The 25,201-nt window shown below is 36.3% G+C and overlaps 1 protein-coding gene across 1 annotated transcript in view; it reads left to right on the forward strand.

The window, feature by feature from the left end:
• The window catches only part of wdr27 (WD repeat domain 27), a 38,454-nt gene extending 16,131 nt beyond the window's left edge, over nucleotides 1–22,323 (forward strand). Inside the window, exons 18-26 of the mRNA XM_028469589.1 lie at nucleotides 422–511; nucleotides 1,903–2,024; nucleotides 2,118–2,251; nucleotides 3,298–3,395; nucleotides 4,837–4,958; nucleotides 7,842–7,939; nucleotides 11,086–11,188; nucleotides 15,240–15,338; nucleotides 22,204–22,323. Of these exons, the coding sequence (XP_028325390.1) occupies nucleotides 422–511; nucleotides 1,903–2,024; nucleotides 2,118–2,251; nucleotides 3,298–3,395; nucleotides 4,837–4,958; nucleotides 7,842–7,939; nucleotides 11,086–11,188; nucleotides 15,240–15,338; nucleotides 22,204–22,323 (986 nt within the window). The remainder of the gene's footprint in view (nucleotides 1–421; nucleotides 512–1,902; nucleotides 2,025–2,117; nucleotides 2,252–3,297; nucleotides 3,396–4,836; nucleotides 4,959–7,841; nucleotides 7,940–11,085; nucleotides 11,189–15,239; nucleotides 15,339–22,203) is intronic.
• Nucleotides 22,324–25,201: the final 2,878 nt, after the last annotated feature.

Below are 25,201 nucleotides of genomic sequence, written 5' to 3' on the forward strand. Positions count from 1 at the left end.
GCCTGATCAAATATAAGGATATTTGATCAGGCACTCGTGTGGGCAGCTGCAGCCACCGCTTGACTGACGGAAGGACCCCGCATTTATAGCATATGAGTGTTTCAATTGTCTTTCATAATCAATGTGCTTTAAAAAAAAACTATATCGGCCTCAAATATCGGCTTCCAAAATCGGCTTTAGATATCAACCATCGGCTGATTTTTTTACATTTTTTTTTTAAATCGGTCGACCACTAGTCTATTCAAATTTCTAACAGTTTGATGCAATATTAAAGTAAAATAAAAAAAAATCCCATTGTGAATATATCAGTCTTTATTCTCCTTTCAAATGCATTGGAATGATTTAAATGTATTTAAATGTGCTTTATCTGTTCCTTGGAAACTAACAACAGGAGAATCCTGTATTTCCATGTGTTTCTCAGGAGATGGAAAACACATCCTGTGTGGTCTTGGTGACTCTTCTGTTTCATTGTACAAGTCCTGCCTTGCTGGCAAGCCCTTTGTCTACCTAGGTGTGTAAAACCCACATCTGCAGCTTCATTCTACAGTACACTACACCCTTATGTTTGCTTTCTCTAACTTGATTATATTAGACTTAATTCTATTTGAATATGTATTAGAATCACCATGTAAACATTATGCAAACATGTTATTTACCTTAATGATGAATACTTTGCACCTTTTCAACAATTCAGAAAGATTAGTATTAGAAATAGCTTCATGCTCAGGCTGTAGCTTTAACCCCAACCTTTTTGGGATCGTCACCCCATTTTATATCACAAATTTATGGCGACCCCAAATAATAGTTTATATAATTATTTTTTGATCATCTTTGTAATTGTGTAACAAATAGACCAGAATTAGTGCACAAAGTTACAAGATGCACCAGCTCACATATTTTTATACAGTTTTTTTGTCTTTTTTCTTCCTTTTTCTCATCCAGGTGACCCCATTTAAATTTCAAGTAACTGCTCATGGGGTCACAACCCCAAGGTTGAAAAACAATGCTTTAACCTATTTGCGCTAATCTGGTGATCTTTGATTTATCTTGAAATAAATGCTTGGCTTCAGATTAAGAAAGTAATAAAAAAAAACAGTAATAAATGACTCAACCGCTACCGTCGAAAATACAGATAAGGGACTGTCTTTTCTCAATAAACTTTTCTTTTAGTTCCTTCCAACATAAGAACGTGTTAAAAGATTGCGTTTCATTTTGGTTGGATGAAGATTTGTCATAAACGGATCAAGGAATCAGAGTGTTCTGGAACGTCTGTGTTGAAAATGATATAACGTTTAAAAGTGAACTGAGTGTTAGTTGAGCTCAACTGTGGAAAGATGACAATCACTTCACAGCCTTTTATGCTCCTGTTTATTCTCTGGTTTCCTGGGGGGCTCTTTATTTACAACTACTGTATATATATATCTATATTTATAAACCAACTTTAGGCATTATTGTGTAGAATTGTAGAGTTGTCTTTTTCTTGATATGGAAGCCTCAATTTAGCTAATAGATGCTCTGCTTTGACCTGTGAGGTGATTTTGCTCAAAAAGTAAAATAAAGGAAAAACAATAATAACTAGACAAACTAATTTTCCAAAGAAAATGCAGTTCATAATGAGGCTGCATAAGCTAAACCCCTCAGAGTCAGTATAACTCCTACGTCGGGAATTTTATGTGATTTTTACACTGCTGTCTGTATTAAAAAGAAGGAAAAAAAATGAAAAAAAAACTTTGTGGAACTATGTAGCCTTCTTTTTCCTTTATTTGTAGTCGCCGCAAGGAGGCAGCAGACGGAGGAAAAAAGACAGGAGTGGGCTCTGTAAATCACCAGAGGTCTCCATTCCCATAAAAGTAAATGAAGCAGCCACAGTCTTCATGTTCCTTCCTTTGCCTTTGTGTGCAGGACATGACAAACCAGTAAGCAGTGTGAACTGGAGTCTGAGCAGGCAGTGGTGGTTGAGTGCATCAGATGATCTGTCACTGCGAGTCTGGACTCACTGCAGCTCAGAGCCTGCCATTGTGATGGTGAATGTCCCATTTGCACCTCCATGACTTGATATTTTGATGTTTGTGATATTCTAATTTGTGTTTTTATTTATTTTTGTTTCCCTTTATTAGGGCAACAATGCCTTTTCCAAGCCCATTAGAGGAGCCCAGTTTTATTATCTTGACAAATTCATTCTTCTTTCATCTGGACCTTCACTTCAGTTGTACCTCTATCATGTGGATGACACACACGATGACATTAAAAGGTATTTAAATGTGTCTTTACTGCAGCCACATCTAATCTTATTATTACAGTATATTTGTTTTTAAGATTTAAGATTAGATAACCAACCATGGCCAACATGGCCACTGACTCATGACTGACATTGACACAAAGCAAAAAAAGATGGTGACGTTAAAGGAATTATTTGTTATTATTACTTTATTATTAGTATTATTTTGTTAAAAGCTCTATTATATATAGCTATCACTAGCTGGAGTCACATGGATGATAAGTAATCAGATAAAATACAAACCCGGTCCCAGTTAAAATATCGGAAAATAACCACATTTATCTGAATAAATGGAGCCATCCCCAGCTAAATTAAGATTTGATTATCTTTATAGTCTACATATACAGCACATCCGATTGCTTTGAACAAGTATTGTGCACTTGTCTGTTCTGTAAACCCATGACATGATGCTACAAGTAAGGTGATGGACTTCAAAGAAACACTGAATAATGGACAATATGAGTCGAGCCAGTGACATCGAGTTCAGTAAAATAAAATTAATCTACATCAAAATCTCTGTATTGTTCAAAAAAAAAAAATAATTAAAAAGTGAGTTTTTGATATCAAAACCTTTTGGATGCTATTTCTCTATACTAAAAAAAATGATAGAAATTGTAGGAGACAAAAACACAAATAATTACTGAATCGTTGAATGAGTCATTGCAAATCATATATTAGGTTTTGCAAAGCAGACGTTTTCAGTTAATAATATGTTAAGAAGAGGTATTGCTTATTTTGTGGGAGCCTGTCTTTGTTCAGTAGCTGTAACAGACACTTTTCTGTGACTCATTCATCCCAAGCTGCTTGATTTTCTTCTGCTAATTTTCAGGGTTTGTACATGAGGTAATAAATATTACAAGGAGAGTCTATTAGTAGAACACTGTATTCATTAGTCGTTTTTTTTTTTTTTTTTTTGTTTAAGGCTTGTATGACAGATTTGTTACAGATGAGAGTCATAAGCAGTGATTTTGAGAAGTCCTGAATGTCAGCAGCTTATTAAATGATATTTCTCTTTTTAGATACCAACAAAGAAGTGTCATCAAACAGGGACGCTGCTTCCAAACGACATCAGCAACAGAAATCACCACCTTCTCTGCAATTAATGATTTCTTCTCCTGTATCCTTTCTTTATTTGTTATTATTACAAACATAGATTTATGTGGGTCAAGCTGTGCTCGTGGTGATGACGGGAATATTGCTTTTACAAGAATATACTTTTACAACTTCCATGTTCAACGCAGCAGACAGTATGGGCTTCATAAATTATCCATATGTAGTCATGGGGCTTCCACTGTTGATGTTACTATGGTTGTTTTAGTGTCTTTTAATTTCGGAGGCTTATCGGCATTAGTGTTTATGGTGAATTTAGTCCTGTTTTTTTTATTTGCGTACAGCCAATTATACAAATATACACATGCAGTGAAAATGCACAATGTATATACAATTTTGATGTTTTTTTAAAGGGTTATCAATTAATTTATCATAGAAACAGGAGAGACAATCGAGTCTATGCACTTTACAGCATTAGTTGAAATACTCTTTTGTAATGAAAACAAGTTGGAATATGATGGCCTCACTGTGTCCTAGTTACAGTATATACGACCTGATTTATTTATTTTTTAAACAACCTAAAAATGTCAGCAAACGATACCTCCCGAGTTTGCAAACATTAGCAACATATTACGTTAGCTTATGCAAACGTTATTACATCAGCATTGGAAGAACAACGGTAAAAGTGTTACACATTTTTAGGACATCCCATGCATTTTGGACTCAAAGAATTCTGAAATTAAGCGAGGCGGATATGTGTCAGCTACAATGGCCTTGTGTAAAGGATTTTCAATATTTGGGAGTGGTGGAATAACCCAAAGTTTGACTCCAAAATGAAAATGAAGAAGTTGTATAAAGAAAAAAATGTTTTATATCCCAAGAAATAGTAACCTTTATACTATAAATGAAAACAGATCAGATTTTTTTTCTTACATTCCCACATCCACAAGATTTCAAGAGACTATCACCCAAGAACCAAACAACATATCTAACGAATCATTGGTGATTTAAACAGTCTATATACATCGCTCAAAGCTGATGAAATCAATGGGAGATGAGGCATTGGCAAAATTGTTTACTGAAGGCCCAAACATATTCGAGCCCGAAACCCCGACCAACTTTTTTCCAATTTTGAGGAGCTGGCATGTCCACCGAATGGTGTATAGCAGATCTTTTTTTGTATATTTTGAGAGAGTAGGTAGAGTTGTATTACTACAGCAAATGTTAGTTTCCTATGTGGTATAATTCCTGAGATATTAGAAGCTAAAGATGGAAGAAAAATAAGGGCGCGTGGAAATCAACACATACCCCCCCGATCACTAAATTGGTTATATCTTAAAATGTATTAATCCGATCAAACCGAAGTGCGTGGGCTATTTGTTGAAATGACATGGAATTACCCTTATATAAGCCCTGATTGAACATGTTATTTTGTATTATATTGCTGGCTGTAAAAAAATGTAAAAGTCCCAAAAAGGGAAAGTGATTTCTCCTGACAGCTGTTTCAGACATTGTCCTGGTGTGCGGCGCTAATAGGTCTGTTCAAGTGTTTGACATTAATAGAGGCAAGGTTGCCTGTGAGATTCCTGATGCCCACACTAGAGCCGTCCACTGCATCGCTCAAAATAAGGTGAGCACGTTTTTACTGCTTATGCAACAATAGTAACTCGCAAAGGAAACAAATCTTTCCACGGTGACCATTTTATTTGATGCCTAATTATTTGTTCAGGTTGTTTATACAAAAACTAAAATTTGGAAAGGTTTCTCTCAATGTTTGCTTCCAATTTGTGGTAAAAAAAATCTACGGGAGCTGCTAACCTTTGGAAGCGCGAGGAGCAGAAACACCTCATCATTCCATGAATTGAAGGATATTTAGACCTAAGCCACACTGTAAAGCATTTGCTTGGCTTATCGTGAATTGCTAGTATGAACCCCATCTCCCATACACTCTTAAGGAGTCTACTATTTGGCAAAGATTACCGCGTTGCATAAGACTTCTCAAGTATTATGCAAGTTATATAATACACAGATTTTCTTTTGAGGAAATAAGTGTTAGGTTGTGATGGAAAGGTCATGGTGAAAAGAAAGTCAAGGTGGTCCAAAAAACTTCTATATCATTCATTTTTGAATGTAAACCTCCAGTGCATTAGGATTACGGCTGCAGGAGGAAAATCCGTGCTGGGTGATGGCCTTGAAGTGTTCCGTGAGAAATGTGGGTTTCTGTGGCCTTCCTTGCACATCACTGTCTTCAATCAATGTGAACCTCATTTACAGTGGGCCAATAATCTTACAACTTGGGCTTTTATCCACATCCATCACAGTATTAGGAAGATTTTTGCACAACCCAACCAAAAACACTTTTTCAGTTCGAAATTACAACCATAACAAAAAGAAGCCACAAGCTTTTAAATGGTAATGGCACCTTTTTATTTTATTTTATTTTATTTTACTAGCCTACAGATTTAAGGCAGGAAAACCAGAAATTTCAACATTAGACTGAACCCGATTCTCAAAAAGGTGAATATTAGGAGCTTTTGGGGGTTAAGTGGGGAACCAAGCTTATTTGGTCAATTTGGGTATGCCCATTCAGAATATCAATGTTCCCAAGCTGTAACTTGAGCCCTTTACCTCTTAAATTGAAAATCAAAATTGCTGCCAAAATGGCAGATTTTGGCCAATCTTTAGCATTTTACAAAGAAACAGGTGATATTCCGAGTTTGATGATGTCGGTTTATTTGGTCAAATTTTAGTCAAATCAGTTTGGGATGTCTTTAAATTTACATTACATTACAGAAAAAACTCTGCGGAGCACATACCCCCACATTACAACATTTTGTGCAAAGATAATCTTTGATGTCTTTGTGAATGAAATCATTCATTTGTTTTCAATTTATGCAGACAAGTTGTTCACCGGTATCACTGCATTTTTTACACCTGCACAGTGCTACATCGTAGCTGAGTTTTCCGACATTTGCATCGTGAGGTTCTGTTACCATGTCCATAAGCAGTTTAAAATGGTGAATTTGAGCATGAAGGATTTGAAATTCAGCTTGGAAACATGGAAATTCAGAACCAGCACATCAAAATTGCGGCTAACCACTAGTTCCAGGAATCTTTTTGAGAATTTGGCCTAGTCTACATTATTGTACCCAAGTTTGCACTTTTACATGTAAATGATATGTAAAGTATGTAAGGCACCGACAATATCCAAGCAATAAATGCCAGATCTTCACTTTAATTTCCTTGACTATGTGACCATTTTTTATTTAATTTGGATACAATCTGTGGGATAGTTTGAGAAGAACTGCAGGAGTTTGGAAAAATGTAGAGTTCTTTCAATAATTTGTGATTAAAATGACTGAAATCATGTGAGATAAGCATGGAGAAACGTTGAGCCCCTGCAAATAATATGGAGTTACATTTATTTATTGTGTATTCGGAGTGGCTGAGATATCTACAACTGAGTTAGTTGCTAATTTTCACAGAGATAGCCTGTTTTCTCATTTTTTCTGTCTTTGTTGTGTCAAATTTGATGCAACAAAGGGCCGGTGTTGAGTTTGACAGATGTGCATTATGGGGTGTAACAAACTTCATTGACCTTCACATACATGACACTTTGACCAGTCTGGGTGAGACGAATAACTGCAGGTTTAAATGCATTAACGCACTCAACTGCAACCTATTCAGGAGCACAGCTGATTGGGTTTCTTTAGGCCAGCCGTGCACATTCTTTGTCATGCCAGCTATTGTGCGCTGCACATAGTGGAGAGTCTGTGGTGTGTTGTTTCAGCTTGGCTGTTGCGTCAATGCGTCGCTCTCTGCCCCGGGAGCCTGAGGGTTTTTTGGCAGAAATGTGGTCAGTACCTTTGGATCAGAGGGATTGCCCCTGTTTGGACACAGCACATGCAACGTCTCTCCCTTGCCTTATTGCTGTCTCATCACAAGGCTGACCAAACATTTGGAAAGGCAGCATGAGAAGCTGCTTCTACTGACTTCATATTTCCATCTCCCTTTTCCACCCAAAAAAAAGATACACCTGGAACTCATCAGAGTGGAAGAATTCTTGGAAAATGGAAATGGAAATGCCCACTCAGACTGCAGTTCTCACACTCTTAATGGAAATCTAAACAAAAAACACCCCTATACTGCACCCACCCCGCCACCCCCAATCCAAACCCCCTCTTGCTGCCTCAGTCTCGCTCACGCATTTCACTATGTCATCTGATAAGGTGGTTTGAAAACCATATTTAGGTTTTTGTACAGATGTACAAAGGAAATTTGAACATTGGTCTCGAGTGGATGGAAAACCACATACATGGTATTATCAGTTTACCTTCCAGTGCTAATATTGGAGGGTTTTTTGTGTGTGTGTGTGTCAATGTGGCAGTACCATGGAAGAATAAATGCTTCTTAAAATGATATTTCCAAATCACAACCGCAGAACTTCTCTGCACTGGAGATGAAAAAAACCTGATATTCTAACTCAGGCTTTGTGTTTGTGTGTATCTTAAAGGGATCAGCATTCAGTCATCAGGCTCCAGATTCAAGTAACATCTTCCTCACCAGTGCTGTCACAGATGGTGTGAAGATCTGGGACCTACGTACTCTGAGGTGTGTAGTAAAAAAAAAAAAAAAAATTCTAAGGTGAGAAAGACCCAATGTTAAAAGCCTAGTTTCCCTTTGTTTTGAATCTTTTTTTAACTCACAGGACTTTTTTTTAATACTTTTTTAAACTTTGTAAAACTAAAACACTGTGATCTATTAAGTGTGCTCTATTTAGATCAACATTACATACATTAAGTATGCGTATATATGTACATATAATCATAAAAAAACACAATGGTTTTGTGGTGAGACTTTTAAACTCACAGTCAGAAGGAATTCCAGCAAGTTCATTTTGTCTTCTTTTTAAAAATATATATGTCAAAGTTTTGTTCATCCAGACAACCTTTTTTCAGGAAATGTTATCTCCTCACATGTTTTGACTGTCAACTGCCAGTCTTCCTCAGAGGTGATGGCTTTGATGTGCCCTTATGAGCTCTTTCTTGGCGTAGCTAACCCGAGAGTTCTCTCAGGCTGGACACACCCCCATCGCTCGATGTTCTCTGGAGAAGAGATTCCAAGATGTGGGAAAGTAAGAGTGTTCCCTCATCCCTGTTGATGTTAAAGCTTTGCTTCCTGATCTGGAAACGTATGAAAGAACTCATAAAGACAGATGAAAGTCATCAGAAGATGCTTTGATGCTTTCCTCATGAAAGAACTATACATCAAAGCAATCACCTATAAAGAAGATTGGCATTTGACAGTCGAAACATGTCAGGAGATAAAATTTCCTGAAAAAAAACAAAACCCCAAGATGTGACCTTACTGTGTGGAGTTTGCAGGTTCTCTCTCTCTCTTTATGTACTTAGATCGTGACCTTTTATTTATTTTTTAACAAATAACAGTTTGGGCTTAAGAGCATTTGTCCTATAAAACTAGGATTATTTTCACAGTGTTGCATATTGCTCTGTTGTTCTTTAGCATGTGGTGAACATTTTAGCTCAGGCATTTCTCTGTTGATTAGTGATTTGCTATTTATTTACATTCCAGAGCGATGCACCCTTTATTTTGGCCTGATGTTGTCGACATCCCGATAATACGAGGCTGCTTTGGCATTCAGAATGTTCTTTATGTCCAAGAAGTACAGAGTATATAATTCTTTCAGGTCTCAGCCTCAATTATTGCTTATCTGATAAATATTTGGCCCTCGTTTCCAAGTCAACCCGTGGTGCTCATAGCTGCATTCAAACAGGCAGTTCGTCGGAGGTGAAGCACGTGAATTAGTGAAAGAAAAATGTAGGTCACACTTTTTTGTCTTTGTGAGCTACAAATGATAACAATGTAAGTAATTTTAGGATCAAAACCAGGCTTTGTATGTCAAGATGTAGTTCTTTATTATCACAAAAAACATGGTTTTATTTTATTTTTTAATTCAGGCAAGATTATTGCACAAATGTGTGCGAATGACAGTGAGAAAACTAGTTTTCAATCAGACCGACCTTGCTAATCTGAGACATTAAGTCAAGATATTTCCTTTTTAATTCTATTGGTTCTTGTTTATTTATTTAGGCGCCTATTATTCACTAACCACTTTTGTTATTGGTGGTGAATACATGTAACTGTGTGGCGTCCCAGCTTCGGTGCCCACACACCATTTATTTAGCATAGTTTAGAACCAAAATCTTAATTCTTGAATAAAAACCAGATGGTCTGCTTCTCTTTAACTTGCTAAGTTGTTCCCGTTAATGGGCCAGATTTTTTCATCCGATTTATAAACGCTTGTTGTTTTTTTACATTCTGTGGATAACGGATTTAGGTATGGTAAACATTACTAAGTGCAACAATAAATGGCGAGCTTTTACTTAACATGACACAGTTATTTGAGCTGGCAGCCAATAGAAAGCACTGATTAGCTGCTGTTTAAATTGATGACTGACACACAATAGCCAGGTGGGCTCAGTAACCATACAGGCTTCCTCTAAAAAAAAACACACACACAAAAAAACCCAGGCCGTCTGTATAAGTCATTAGGAAATTATAGAACCCTCATCACTCACGCAACATGAAGACTGCATATGTATGGATGTCATGTCAGCATCTTCCTTTCTCTTTCAGTCAAAACATTAGTTCAGCATTCTGACCCAGAAACCAGATGAGCGTCTTTTTTTCCCTCTAACTTTGTTGTTTATAGCATGCAAAATAGACATAAGTTGATCTGCAGGCCTGAGAAGATCAGATCTGCTGACTCATCATTCTGTCGTAAATTGAAATTTTGATTTCTGGTGCGCAGGTTTTTATGACCTTTTATAAATCAAACATCATAATCCACCATGCTGACACAAGCAAAGTTTGCCTGTTTTAGTTTGAAATACTTGGTTTTTTCGCCTTTGTACTCTACAGTTTGCTATCATAGCTATTTGATTTATCATTTGGTTTAGAAACAGGTTCTATCGCTCACATTTTTCAGTTTTATCATCTCAGCGGTAAGCATATTTATTTTTAGCAGACAGTATTTGCAACCTCATTGCACAAAACAGTTGTTAAAGCTTTCTAACAGTTGAAGTATAATTAAAAATGTTTATGTTGACCTTCATTTGTAGAACTCGCGTGAAATACGTCCACAGAGCACATGTGTTTAGCATCTGTTTATTTGTTAATGTACTCCAGCTTCCCCCACATGTAAGTAGTGCCTGTAGTATTCTGGTTCCGAACGCCATTTAATCCCTAATGATATATGACCTACTTTTAGCCTGATGCCTTTAACATGTGAATGTCAATAACTATTATGCATCTGCCTTCATCTCAGAGCAGAGTTTCCGGCTAAACTATACCTGTGCCTGGCATTGTAAAGACATTACATGCTGTTGCAAAGCCAGTAAAACCACAGACGTTATATAGGGGACCGTTTGTCATTTAATATCCCCTTTTTCCATTTTGCTCAACCTGTTCTGGACTCGCTGCCTTCAGCTTGTTTTAGAATGAGTGTGATGAGTCCCAGTAGGAATGCTTTACATCTTGCAGGGTCTTTAAAATGATTGGGCTAATAATGATTTCTGGTTGATTTTCATCACTTTTTTTTCTAACATGACTGGTTTGAATGAAATGCTATCGAGTGGCACTTTCAGGCACATTGAAAACTTCTTTTAGCAGTGCTGTTCCACTCTCTAAAGTCTTTTTTTTATTTTAATTTTTTTATGTGTGTCTATCCTCCTCAGATGTGTGCGACGCTATGAAAACCATCTGATCCGCTCCCATCCATGCTCGTCAGCTATCTCACCATGTGGCCGACTGATAGCCACAGGCTCTGAGGATAACTGTGTAAGTTTAAATTGTTTATTGTAATATAGTGATGACGATAATAACGTGGTCAAAAAGTTTGGTCTCAATCAAGCAGAGCCAAACTACAAAGCCTCTATATGTTTATGTTTCCGATGCTAAATATGTTGTTACGTTTTGAGTAAACATCAATCACACAATATATATAGGCTATATGATATGTACGGGATCTAGATTGTAGTTGTTGGATCACATGAAATGCCAAATGTGTATGTTTCAAAGCCACACAAAGATTCAAAAGCATTCATCAGCTGCACAGTGGAATATCACTGAGTCATTGTGGCTGAGAAATGTGCACGTTAAATATGTTTTTGTGCCGCTCGCTGGCATTGCACTCAGTATCCAAAAGTCACGATGTGAAAGCTTCAGCAGGATTACCCCTGATTTCACAGACCACATAAACACTGCAACCGACACTTAAAATGTGGCTGCCATACAAACACTAACAACAAATGGGAAACTGCACTTTAGGAAAAAATGAACGTAAAAGTTGGTTTTTGAATAAAATTTCAGAAATCTCAATAAAACTAAGTCAAACAAAAAGGAATGGACTAACTTTGCACTAATAATACATTTTATTTAGGCTTTGAAAGCCTTAAAACCTACGAAAGGGGATTATGGCCAGTTTTGATGGAGAAAATAATTTTAAGCAAATCAAGAATGAAGTCGAAATCTCGAAAAAGAACTCAAAATACAATTTCACGATATAAGTCAAAGATTTGTTAATGAAGTCAAACCTACAGGAGCTGACAAGGGCCAATTCACCACATGACAACAAACTGCAGATCGTGGCCGTCTACAAAATGCGTTAAACTGTACTTCAAAGTTGGGTTTGATCACAAAGAGATTCTTTTTTAGCTCATAAACACGGCGTTGTAATCTCTTAAAGGACTTTGAAGAGATATTGCCAAACACTTAACCTGTTGATAAGAAAATAACAGTCACGTTTGGAAGAGGTGGAGCATTCAGTCCTGTCTATTGAGGAGCTACGGAAACAGATTAGGTCCAGTTTTGATGGAGACTGTTGTTGTACATGGTGAATTGGCTCTAGTCTGCTTCCGTAGATTTGACTTTAACCAGCGCTGTAGAAAAGTGGGAGGGTAAGTATAGCTTTTTCATGGATGGCCAGATGAGATTGCGTTTGAAGGTAGGACATCATCACTGTAGAGGTAGGACTGATGACATCATCACTGTAGAGGTAGGACTGATGACATCATCACTGTAGAGGTAGGGCTGATGACATCGTCACTGTTGAGAATGATACCGTTAATAAATTATTTTGTATATCTTTTATGAAATAATGTATTAACGGTATCATTGCATTCCAAAAAAATTTGATGTTGCACACCCTTGAACCAAGCAGCAGCCATGTTGAAACTCTCAGGTCAGTCTGATCCTGATCCGCAGAGATATTTGAGGAAAACACACACACACATATACAGACAGATAGAGATTCCTTGCTTTTATAGAGAGATAGCAAACCTTTGACTTTTATTATGATATTGTATTTTGAGTTTTAATCTCGACTTTTTCACTTTAATTCTCGAAATTTCAACTTTATTCTCGAGATTTTGACTTTATTCTTGATTTGCCCAAAATTATTTTCTCCATCAAAATTGTGCCTAATTTGCTTCCATAAAAGCTCTCGTAAGGGAACACCTGTAAAACTTAGCCTTGTAACACTTGAACTATTTTTAACAGCCATACAAAATAGACAGTGATTAAGAAAAAATTCTGAATGCAAAAACGTTTTCTCAAATGTGTCTCATTCCTTTCACTCCAAAAACAGCCGGTTATTTTGTTTTTTTAGCGACCATCATAGTGAATATATCTGTGTTATATGCTGTAGACTGTTTGTGTAGGACAGTCAACTGCAGTCAACTGAGTAAAGATTGTGGGAGGAGATAGGTTTAATATTTGTTCCAGTTTTTGAAAGAAATGGACTTCACAATTTGCAAAAAGTTAAAATGTACTAAAGTTTGTAAAGTATTGGTTCTACATTTTAGCACATATGGTTGATTTGCTGTGAATTTCCAAAATGTGGAACTTTAGAGGCTTGTTGTAGTGCCTCCATTAGGACTATTGGCCTGTTTTTGCTGCTGATGCAATCTGGCATTGGGCTGGATCTTTGTGCAAAATTTGGTAATTGTTTGTACATGACGTATGATTTTCTTAGAAGTAGAAAAAGAACATGCAGGATAACAATAGGTCCCTGGCCCCCTGACAAGCAAGGGCATGTCACACTTTTAAAGGGTGATTAACCCACTGCCCCTCATGACCTGAACCTCTGATCTTGTTGTCACTGGTTGCTCTTTTAGGAACGTGTAGTTTTAGCCTCCTGCTACACGCTTTTAGTCGTGTAGTGATGCCTCCCTACTCTCCTATCAGACAACTGAACTCGATAAAAAAGTTAAAACACTTGTTGACCTCATAGAGTGGGCATTCCTTTCAAATTCTATTTCCATTTAAGGAGAGTGTTAGTCAGATATTCTATTTTAGTTTCAATTTTTTTTCTTTAAAAGACAACACATTAAACCCAACATTAATGTTGAAGCATTGCTGCTTAATTGTTTTTCCAGACTTCGGCTTTTACCTGCTTCCCAGACCTTTTCATTAGACTGCCTCCCTTTCCTTTCTCCATTTTTATTTTCTTGTGGCCCATGTTGAAAGCAGCGAAGTAATATATGCACGCTTCTTTTCATTATTAATTATGAGGATTTAGCACCGCACAAACACTTGAGAGCATCTCTATCAAGCTTGGACATTTCCAGCCTTTCTTGGAAATTGGTACGGTAGCGAGCTACATAGTATTTATTTGTGGCTATCCTGAGACTTTGACAAGCCAGCCCCATTCGTCCTTGTCTTCATATATCAAAAAGCAATCATAGGTGGGGAAAAGAAGCTCTGAGTTGTTTTAAAGGGCTTCTAAGGTCATATACATATTTGCCAAAAAAACAGAAGCCAAAAGCAATGTAAGTGGAATTTGATATTTGTGTGGTCCAACATTTCCCAATAGTGTGTAAAATTTAAAAAAAAAAACTGTTTACTTACACAGCATATTCTGTGCTTATTGTTTATTTTATTAATGAATCAAGAATAATTGCTAGGTTGGTTTTTATTCCACATACACAGTCTTTGTCCGCGTTCCATTTCGGTAACTGCTAACATCCACTCGTACATCAGTGGATCAATGGGATATTAAAGCTTGAGTAAGAACAACTTACGTCTTCCAAGTATTCGATTCCTTGAACAGCAGCACACATTTTATTAGCCTCAAACAGAAATCAGTCAAGAACATTTATCAGGTCCCTTTATCAGATTTTTTCCAAGGAAATGTACTTTCAAACACAGGCATGCATGTAATAAATCATTGTTGATACTATACATATACATGATGATTCTTTTTTCCCTCATAAAGTACAGTACGGTGTATAGATTTGTTCCTCAACAGGATCATAAACTCTAACTTTGTCATCAGAGAAGCTCATGGTCTATTTTTCTCACGATATGTATGCAATTAAAGATTAAATCATCAATGAGTTAGTGTTGCTTAATATACAAGTTTAATATTGAAAAAATAAAATCAAGTGTTTTTGATAAGCGATTCTGACCCAGAACTTTCATGATTTCATGGGCCAGGAATGCTTCTGATCACTGATATTAACAGGAACCAAGCCTGTCTGTCTAGTGAGTTTCCAGATGTACAAAGGAATTCTTGGAAGGCCTTGGTTATTCTTAAGTTTAGATGCATGTTTACAGTTAACTTGGATGTACGACTCAGCAACAGATGTGTTCAAATGATTACTGCATATTTAGGTTCAGCTTCATTTATTTTTTGACACATACATAACAAAATATAATTATTATATTGAACCAATCCTTGAGGAGAAATGGGAATCCACTGTTTGTCCATTCTGCACTAAACCTGAACTAATGTTTTTTTTCTTTCTAAATAAAATCTACTTTTACTTCAGTTGTTCTGTTTCTGGTGTGATCTAGGTTTATAAACAGCTTGCATTTGTGTTTATTTCAGGCCTATGTGTATGACATTCGTAGCAGCTCCTTCCTCCACAAACTCCATAAACACTCTGACACAGTTCTCAGTGTGGCCTTCAACCCTGCTATACCAGAGGTAAGAAGAACCTACTGTATCTAACTATTGGTTCTTGTGTATATGTTTGTATGTTGCCTGAATTATCTTTTTTTAACCTTAATGCGACTTGTGTTGCCATGTTGCGCACATTTCCAAACTCGGAATAAGCTATCTAGTAGAAAATGCATGTACAGTATACTCCCTTTTTGGCAATGCTGTTTAAATTATATTCCAAGTAGTCTCACAGATTGTCTTTTCTTCATTGCCTCCACAGCTAAATAGCTTATAAGTGTATTATGTTCTCTATTCTTTAAAATGAGTCAATTAAATTACCATTTAGCTAGTTTAGTGCAAAAGACGGTACTATATGCATGTTAAATGACTTCTGTTGTAAATAGCGCTATATATTGTTTTTGAGTTGCTAGAAAATGATTGGTCTGCCTTTATTATCCCCCGCCACAAATGTGGAAGGAGGAGTCTGAGATAAATGGGACTGCTTTTCTCATAAACTGTTTATGATAAGATAACCAAATTTGTTGTGGGTATCAATATCTTGATAAAGTTCGAAAATGAGAAGTGCGCAATTATTTTTTCCTGAGTTATTGCCCTTGTGTGGTTTTTTTTTTTAACTCTGTTCGAGGTATCTTCAAAGAGGACAGCTTTTCTCAGAAACTGTTTAAGATAGGATAATCAAATTTGGTGTGTGGCTTTAGGATCTCAATACCTTGATGGAGTTTGAAAATGAAAGGCGCGCAATTCTTTTTCCTGGAGTTATTGCCCTTGTTCCATTTTTCTTTACTCTGTTCGAGGTATCTTCAAAGGGGACAGCTTTTCTTAGAAACTGTTTAAGATAGGATAACCAAATTTGGTGTGTGGCTTCAAGGTATCAATGCCTTGATGGAGTTTGAAAATGAGAAGTGCGCAATTATTTCTTCCGGAGTTATTGCCCTTGTTCCGATTTTTTTTTTTACTCTGTTCGAGTTATATTCAAAGGGGACAGCTTTTCTTAGAAAACTTTTAAGATAGTTAGTAATTTTATATTCTGATTTGATAATATGTTCTTATGTATACATCTAAGTTAGAGTTAGAACATTTAGGAAAAGGTTGTGAGTTATAATGAGGACCAATCTGGCGGGGGTTGTTGATGACTAATGTCTTCTTGTTTAAACTGAAACTAAACTTAAAACTAAAGAACATCTTTCCACCATTTTTACTACCCCTGGGTCAGATAAGAGGACCAGATGGACTCTGTTTACTGCTGTGAGTATTCTCTAAAGTGAGACACAGACAGACAGACAATGCAATTCATTCTTTCCACTTTTTTTTTTTTACTTGTTATTCCTTCAAATGCTGCTTTCAGATGAATATTTTATCACCTTGATTTGACCCAGTTTGCATTCACAATACAGTTACACAGCTGTTTATTTTGAAGATCGTACATTGTAGATATGTTGTTCAGCAGTAAAAAGTAGAAAGTACAAGTGCCTGACTTCACTGTCTGCCCTATAAACATGCTATAATCTGATTATTTTTAGTGAGCTTCATCAAACATCGCACACATGTCTGCATACAAGTAATTTTTACAGATTTTTGGTGTTTTTTCTTACTGTACTTCCACTGCACAGCTGAAGCCTGTCAGTCAACGCTATCAGAAGTATGAATTCAATTGGAAACGCTCCGAGACCGACCAAAATAATTGCTCTAGAATTTTTCCCTGCCTGATCTTCTCCTGGCCCAAACTCAGCAGACTTTTCAGGCAAACAAATCCTTTAGTGGTTGAAACCCTCCAGGATTCACCAGTGTGAAGGCACCCTTAAAGACAGTGAAGGAGGCAGTTTAACCTCTGACACTCATTTCCTTCAGGTTTATTCCTGTACTTTACTTTAATGAGGAGTCCCAGCTTTTATTGTCACTTGTTGTGTTGTAAAAGCTTGTTGTATTTCACATAGCGTGTATGCGTAAGGCAGGATTCCCCATTAAGGGGCTAATATTCTGCTGTAAAATTTAAGCAGAGGTATTTAAATTTGTAGACATATGCTAATCTTCGGTGTTCGTGACTATAAAACAATGCAGACTGCTGTTTTTATTTCGTCGATTTGAGTTGTTAGTTAAAGGATATCAAGCCAGTGCCTACATTTTCTATGCAGGTATACTTCCTCCACAGATTCCTTATTATCAGAGTTTATAGGAGGAAAATTAAAAGCTAAGGAAATTGCCAGAGGCTATTTACCAGAGATTTAAAAAACAAAACCAAAAAAAACATCCAAAGACTTTACAAACTGTGTTTGGGTTTTTCAAATCTGAACAAAGCTTTAGTTATATCAGTTATTGTAACAGCTTAAAGACATGTATAGAGGTCTGGATAGAGAGATTTACAAAAGATTTGGATATAGATATACAGTAGATATACAGTAGAAGTGTACAGATACGTGAGGCTTGTGAGTAGGAAAAGGGTTTTTTGCATTGTTCACATGCCTTTTGGTGGACGGTTTGGAAAGATTGTGCAATTAAAGTATTTTATTTAGCTGTTAGAAGTCTGCCTTTGTTCACTTTCATTGCCCTAATAAATGAGTTGCTTTTTGATCTCTAGAGTTTTTATTATAGACCTTTATATTTAGGCCAAAATGAATGACCTCTTAAAAACATAGGCACAATGAATGCACACATCAATATTCTCTTTACAATTTAACTACATCATTGTATGAAAGACTTTGCGCAGTTTACTTTTTAGAAAAGGAGTGACCAATTACTCCTTAAAATTCACATAGATATAAGACATTTTTTCATTTTATATTTAAAAGAAGAACATATAAAGAACCAAGTCAAATCAGATAAATGTTTTTATTTATCCTTTTTAGGTTAGGAGACTCTAAATTTCTTTAAATGGAAAAAGGACATCATCCCTACAAGAACTTTTATTTGTGTGCTATAGAAAGGAACCATCTTGAAAAAAAAAAAAAAAATGAAAAGAATAATAATGTAAAAAATGAATAAATGATCAAATAATAAATTCAATCATTTTAAAAAATAATGTAGAAGGCCCTCGGTGTTAGTTCAGGAGTATAATTGTTAGGTTATACTTAATAAATATTGAATTACCGTTTTTAGGGTCACCTGTCAGTCAAAGTCACACACAAAATAACTCTTTTCACTCAATTTGGTGACTCGAGATAATCCAACATACATGGTTTTGGATCAGGCAAGAAAACTAGACAGGAAAAGAAAAAAAATTATGACATGCTTAAGACATCAACTGTGCAAAACAAATTTATTTCTTTATTTATTCATTCATTAATTATTTATTTATGTATTCATTTATGTATTAGCTTCATTATCTCCTATTTCAAGGCCGATCCTGCACAAGTTGCAACCTCAGCTCAACAGACTTAACTGCCTGACTGACTTTGCAGAGTCAGCAGATCTTGGGTTACATTACATTACTCTGCTTCTCCATCACTTCGCTGGGTTTTAGCCTTTTTCTTTTTTTTTTTCCTTCTCCTATCCCATAGAGGGAAACTCTCTCATCTTGCATAAAGGTCCAGACAGCAAATACAGCGGTGTGCAAAACTGCCTTTTCAGAATGTCACACTACAGTGAGATTTAGACTCTGAACTACTAAATGCTGAGCTGAAATCATTCAGCGGCGTTTGGCATAGATGGAAATGCAATGAGCAAAACACATGCAGCATTTTAGTAAGTGTTGAAAAAAATAAAATAAATATATATATAGTTTGCATTAATACGTCTGACTGCCCCAATACATTTACAAGTATACAGCATCATTTATTGTGATGAAACCCATGTATGCAGAATTTAGTTTACAAAAAAAAAGGTAGAACACAATAAATATGTATTACATTAAATGTACCAAGCATTGTCTTATTAGCATTATATCTGAAAATAATTTTCCTTACTTACTTTTTAAAGTAAGGCTTTATTTTCTTGAAATAGGCTTGAGGAAAGCTTTACTTTAATCTTACAAGCCACACAAAGGTGATTAATGTAGTCAAGTGGTTCTCAAAGTCAGTTTTTCTCTTCAAAGTCACAGCACAAGTAATGACAGTACAGTCTTTTGTACCTGTCTATCCTGTTTGGGGTTGCGGGGGTTGCTGGAGCCAATCCCAGCTGAGGGGCAGCCATGCTAACCGGTGCTCTAGGAGCCCACAAGCATTTATCATGGTGTATAATTTGCTTTTACAACGTCTGCTTCTTAACTCTCTGTCTGCTTTTTTACTCTCCTGTGGAGCTTCCTTTCACTTTTCAGCTCATCCACCACACAACATTTTGGTCTTTTGGCTTTTGTGAAGCTCCACTAGAGATTCATGGTATAAAGTAAAAAAAGATTCCTTGCCAGTTTATCAACTTTCACCTTCGCATTTGACATAAAATGACTCTGAATTCAAAAGAAGTTTTGAACGTGACATTTAGACACTATCCACATATTGATTTTGTTCCTTACACATGACAAACAGAAGTGGTTCTCAACGTTTTAAGCCTGCGACCCCCAAAATAAAGGTTCCAGAGACTGGGGACCCCAACTGTAGCTGAAGGTGGTTGAACACAGACATGAACATTAGAGAATAGTCATGTGGAGACAGGGCCATCTATAAGGAGGAATAAAGGGGAGAGCTTTTTGGGGCCCATCCATAATGTCAGAAAAATGATGGTCCATTGTTCTGTGAATCTGTGATAACCACATTTATTTATTTATCTGAATGATATTCACTGTTTGCCAAGAAGTTTATTATTATTTGAGCTATATTATATAGTCATCTTAAAGATGTAAATCCTTGTTTTAATGAAAATGAACCTTTTGTCACCACTTTTTCTGTGGTTTTTAAAATCTCAAAGTGTCAATATTGGAACAATTACTTTAAACTGGCAAATAATAGGCATGACAAATTGTAAATGTGGTTAAAATGGCAAAAATAAACATGAAATGTGGTGAAAAGAGGTTAAAAGTGACAATAATGGGTCAACATATGTGACATTAGGTGGGGAAAGTGGTGGAAATGGTTTATAAGTGCTGAAAATGTCTTAAAAGTGGAAAAAATGTGCAGAAAAGGTATCAACATTTGATGGAAAAGTGGCAGAAATGGGAGTTATGCAGCAAAAATGCATTAAAAAGAGCAAAAATAAGCATGGAATTGTGATGAACATAGGTTAAAATATAGTGAGTTTGGTGTAGATGCAGAAAAAGGGTAAAAACAAGCAAAAATGTGTTGAAATTGTAAAAAAATATATATATTCCCAGTTTCTTAAAGGCATCTGGCGACCCCCTCTCAGTGTCTCGCAATCCCAAGGTTGAGAACCCCTGACATACAGTATGTGTTTGAGATTTTGAAGGATGAAGTATAAAAAAGTGTGATAGTGAGAAGGTGAGACTGCTTTATTGTCAAAGGACAAACCACTTTGGAAAAGCATATTTTAGTGGCGAAGAAGAGTAAAACTATCTTTCTCCTATGTGGACTGTGGTGGAAACCATATACCTCAATTGCAATGACCCATCATGAACCCATTCTCGGTTGCTAGTAAATCAGTTTGCAACTAGGTTTGACTTCTGCCCCCCCAGGTTGCTCAGAAGCTTCGGCCCTCATCATGCGAGGTTGTTTCAATCATAATGAACAAAGGGCCGAAGGTTGAGTGAAGGAATGTGTCAAACTGCAGATGTTTGCTGCGAGTGTAAAAACATGAACGCTATCATTTCCTTCTTGGAAACCGTGGTGTATGTTTGAATATAGACATTATGTTTGACATGAGTGTCATGACTCGAGTGTAATGAATCTGAATGATAAAAAGTGCAAGGTCCAGACAGCTTGGTTATTGTTGATCAAAGTCATTGAGCAAGAGCGAAACAAGACAATGACGTGGGCCGAGACCTTCCCTATATACAAGAAAACATTTGATCTTAATTATGTAGCTGAATTGTGTTTACGCTGACTGGACTGCATCTCGTCTTGGAAAACCTTTTTGCACGTCTACATGACAAGGGCTGAATCTTTCACCGTTAAGAATTCAATCCTCTCCAGTTTGGTTTGTTTAAGTCACGCTGAGACCACCACTGTTGGTGTCTCCCTTTTTTCCTAGCAGCACACACATCTGCTTACTGGTAAAAGACAGCTTTGTTTGCATGAGATAACATTTATTCCATGGAAAAACATGTTGGAACATCATTTATCACCACCTGGCAAACACTTCTTTTTTTCTGACAAAGTCGCTGTAAAAAAGCATCTTCATGAAATCTTAATGATAATTTCTGAATAAATGATCAGTTTGTGTTCATTCACTTGTCATTCTACTAGCGTTTTAATATTGTATGTATCAGCCATCAGTAAGCAATTGCATCTTATTACAGATTTTGAGAAGCTTTAGAGATTAAAAAAAAAAGGAAATATCTGCAAATCTGAGAATTGGAATTGTTGCTCATTGGCTGTCACATTTCCTGTGCTTTGGGAGATGAGCTAATGCACAGTTCTCACTAAGACCCATTGTAAAAAATGAAGATTAAAAAAAAAAAAAAGACTGATGATTTTCATGTGTGCTTGTCTCTCTAGCGTCCATGTGTTGGTTAGGTGTGTGGGAGCGTTTGAGTAGCAGGGTGTGGATCAGTGAAAGTTTATGTGCGTATGCTTTTAACAGATTACTCATAAAGCCTGGTACTGGTAGGAACACTTGATCCTCACTGCTACTGACTTCACAAACAAAGTTACGTAACACTTTAGGACATCTATGTGATAAATGGCATTTGTGAAAAAGGAAGAATAGTATAGATTTGGACTGAAGTGGTGGTTTTCTCTCCACAAAAAAAGCAGGTATGCTGTTATGCAATGTGCTCCTTGTAAAAAAGGTGAGAGAAAGTCCTTAAATGTTAAAGTGTATTGTCATTGTTTTGTGTTTCTTCTAGCTGCTAACGGGAACTCTGGATGGGAAGCTGAAGCTTTTTCGACCCAGCACCGGATCTCATTTGTCAAATGACATCAGCACAAAACAGCTTGAGAACAACTTTTTTATTAAATCTAAATGAAAATGTGTTTGCTGCCTGTTTTTCATAGACTAGAAGATGACGTTTGATGTTTCTGACAAACACACATAAAAACGAGCAATTTTATATTAGATTTGACACATTGTGGGTGCTTGTTGCATAATTTACTCTTGCCAAAGCCTGTTTATTAATAATGTATTTACTGATCGCTAGGCCCCCATTCCCCCAGGCGGTTTGGGTTTTACTTTGGAAATCAAAGAATTGGGTCTCACTCACTAAAACATTAATTTATGTGTTCTTGCATGAGGTTGAAACAGTTTAAAGATGAAATATGTAGGTGATTATTGTCCAAACAATAAAATATTGGAGTCCTTAACATTTGGGGAGCCAGTGAGAGAAACCAGAGGTAGTGCAATATGTTGTTGTGCAATGTGTATTTATAGTTATGCTACAGAGGAGCATCTAAGACAGAAACAAATCAAAAACAACTTTCAAACTATTAAAATATTCTGTGTTTCTATCATTATGAAATATTAGAATTTTGAGCAAAGGTTAAACAGGAAACAAAACACAAAAAAAACCGTAACGTTCATCCATTTACAACATTTAAGTGTAGTTTAGGCAGTTTTGCGAGTTGTCCCTGAACACACCTCACAAGCCTTTACCGTTGAATCCTGTATGTGGGGCAGAACAATATTTGGAGTGCGACAGAGATTTTGTCGCAACTTAGAATTTCCCAATAAATATCCAAAGGTCACACAAACAAAGCATTTTTTTTTTTTGTCATTTTCTCATTTGAGACTGCCACTTATCTGGTTTTTGTCTTTTTGTCTGTAGTTCCGTTGTTTTCAATCAGAAAAACAAAATAATTACATTGTTTCTGGTATTTGTCTTTTCAATCTGGTTTTGAAACGGAATAACTAAAGAACGGAACATTCTGAACATGGATTTAATAGGTCAATTTTTAAAAGGAGACTTAGCTTTTGAAACCATTTGGTTTTTTAATCATTCATTTTGGGTGTTTATATAGTTGTATTGGTTGTTTACAATTAGAAATAACTTGTCAGAGTTTAAACATCTTGCAGGTTTACGACACAACTAATAAAGATGTCTGGTCTAGAATAGTTTTTTTTTAAAAAAATGGAATGTGCTGAGAGGGAAGCCCTGAGGAACGCCAGGAAGGAAAAGCACACGTAGAACCAGTCACTTTGACGCAAGAAATCTCTTTGACCACAAGATTTACAGTAATTCCAGCCAACTAGGCCTCAGTGCTGTAACTTTGTTCTAAATTGAATAATTCAGACTTTCCATACATATGTAAGAATCAGATCTTATACATAAAAGTCAGATTGAGCATCATAATTCTTATTTGCATGTAAATCCAGTGTATGACGGATGAGTGGAAACAATACACACCTCTGCTGCAGCCTTCAGTTTTAGTTTGATTATATTTCCACCCATGCACCATAATATTGCCTAAAGGTCACACACATTATACTTTTATAGTAATGTTCCGGGATTTAGATTTAAGCTCTCTGAGGCCTGTTGAAGAAGTCTGCATAACTTTCTAAACTATTCCAGAAGTGATATTTCAAGCATCACTCTCTACGTGGATTTTTAAAATAGCGAGTTTGACTCATTATGAGACGCTGACGCAAACGTTATAAATCTGTTGATAGGCTGCCTGCCCTGACTCCCTTACACAGTAGTGAAATTCCAGAGGACTCGTCATCATCTCTGCATGTGTTCCTATTAGTGTCCTCCAGTTGATTTACTCTGTTCTTGTTGGCCCTGATTATTATTGAAGTCTGTGTATACGACACTGTCACCACATATTGGTGTCCATCACATGCTTCAACAGCGTGAGGTCATTTTGGATGTACTCCAAGCATTGATCTCGAGATTCAAAAATAATGTGTTTGTGCTTTTAAAAAAACTAAACGAACTCTCGGAAGGTACTGTATGTATTGCGCTCCAAAGACAATCTTCTCGTGATACTTTGTCATGGATTTGACAAAGAACTTAGTCTGCGTCCAACTTAGAAAGCACAGAAATAGTGGATTAGTGGTAGTTCTGAACAGTGTGTGAGGAGCTGAGTGGACCGACTGTTCAGAGACACGTTTATGATTGTTATTTACGTCACAGAAGCTCATATATTCTGCAGTGTGGGCGTCTTTATCAGTGATCTTCTTGATGTTTAACTCTATGTTCCATAGACATAGGTCTGGTCTAGTTTAAACTTCAACCTCTGATTATAAATACAAACACAGTACTAATACTTCCTCTAATACTGTTTTATCAATTTCTGAACATTTTTAATCTATTTTTATTATTAATTAAATTAAGGGAGGATAATGTTGGCCCAGCCTTTGCGCCTACATGTCATTTGAGCAAGTAAATTATGACAAGTTCTTACAAACAGTATTATATGTCATAAAACAAATTCTGGTTGGTTTAGATTACATTACATTATACTTTATTTTAGGCAGCGGCTATCCGCACGGTTGTTGTATTAATATACCGACATTCTATCTGTGCGCAGCGCCCCTATTTGGCCAGTTTAGGTCACGTGACTAAGACTAAACCTTACCCTAACCCTAAAAATTGTTGCAATATTGGGTTATAACCGAACCCTAAACCTAAGACACTACGTACTTGTACTTCGGTCACCATGCCAATAGCACCGGGGGTTGTCCGTACGGCAACCGCACAAATAGACACTTGCTTTATTTTATCCTGCAGTGAGAAAATGTATATGTTAGAACAGCCAAAAACACAAAAAGCAAGCAAACAAGAAAGTTAAATACAAATACAGAATATTAAGGAAAAAAAATAAAAAAATAAAAAATATGTATATATATATATATTGGTCAAGATAACAGTTCAGAAAAACATATATACTGTAAATAAGCGGTAAGTG

This window comes from Gouania willdenowi, chromosome 15 (genome assembly GCF_900634775.1).
Source record: "Gouania willdenowi chromosome 15, fGouWil2.1, whole genome shotgun sequence".
Lineage (NCBI taxonomy): Eukaryota > Metazoa > Chordata > Actinopteri > Blenniiformes > Gobiesocidae > Gouania > Gouania willdenowi.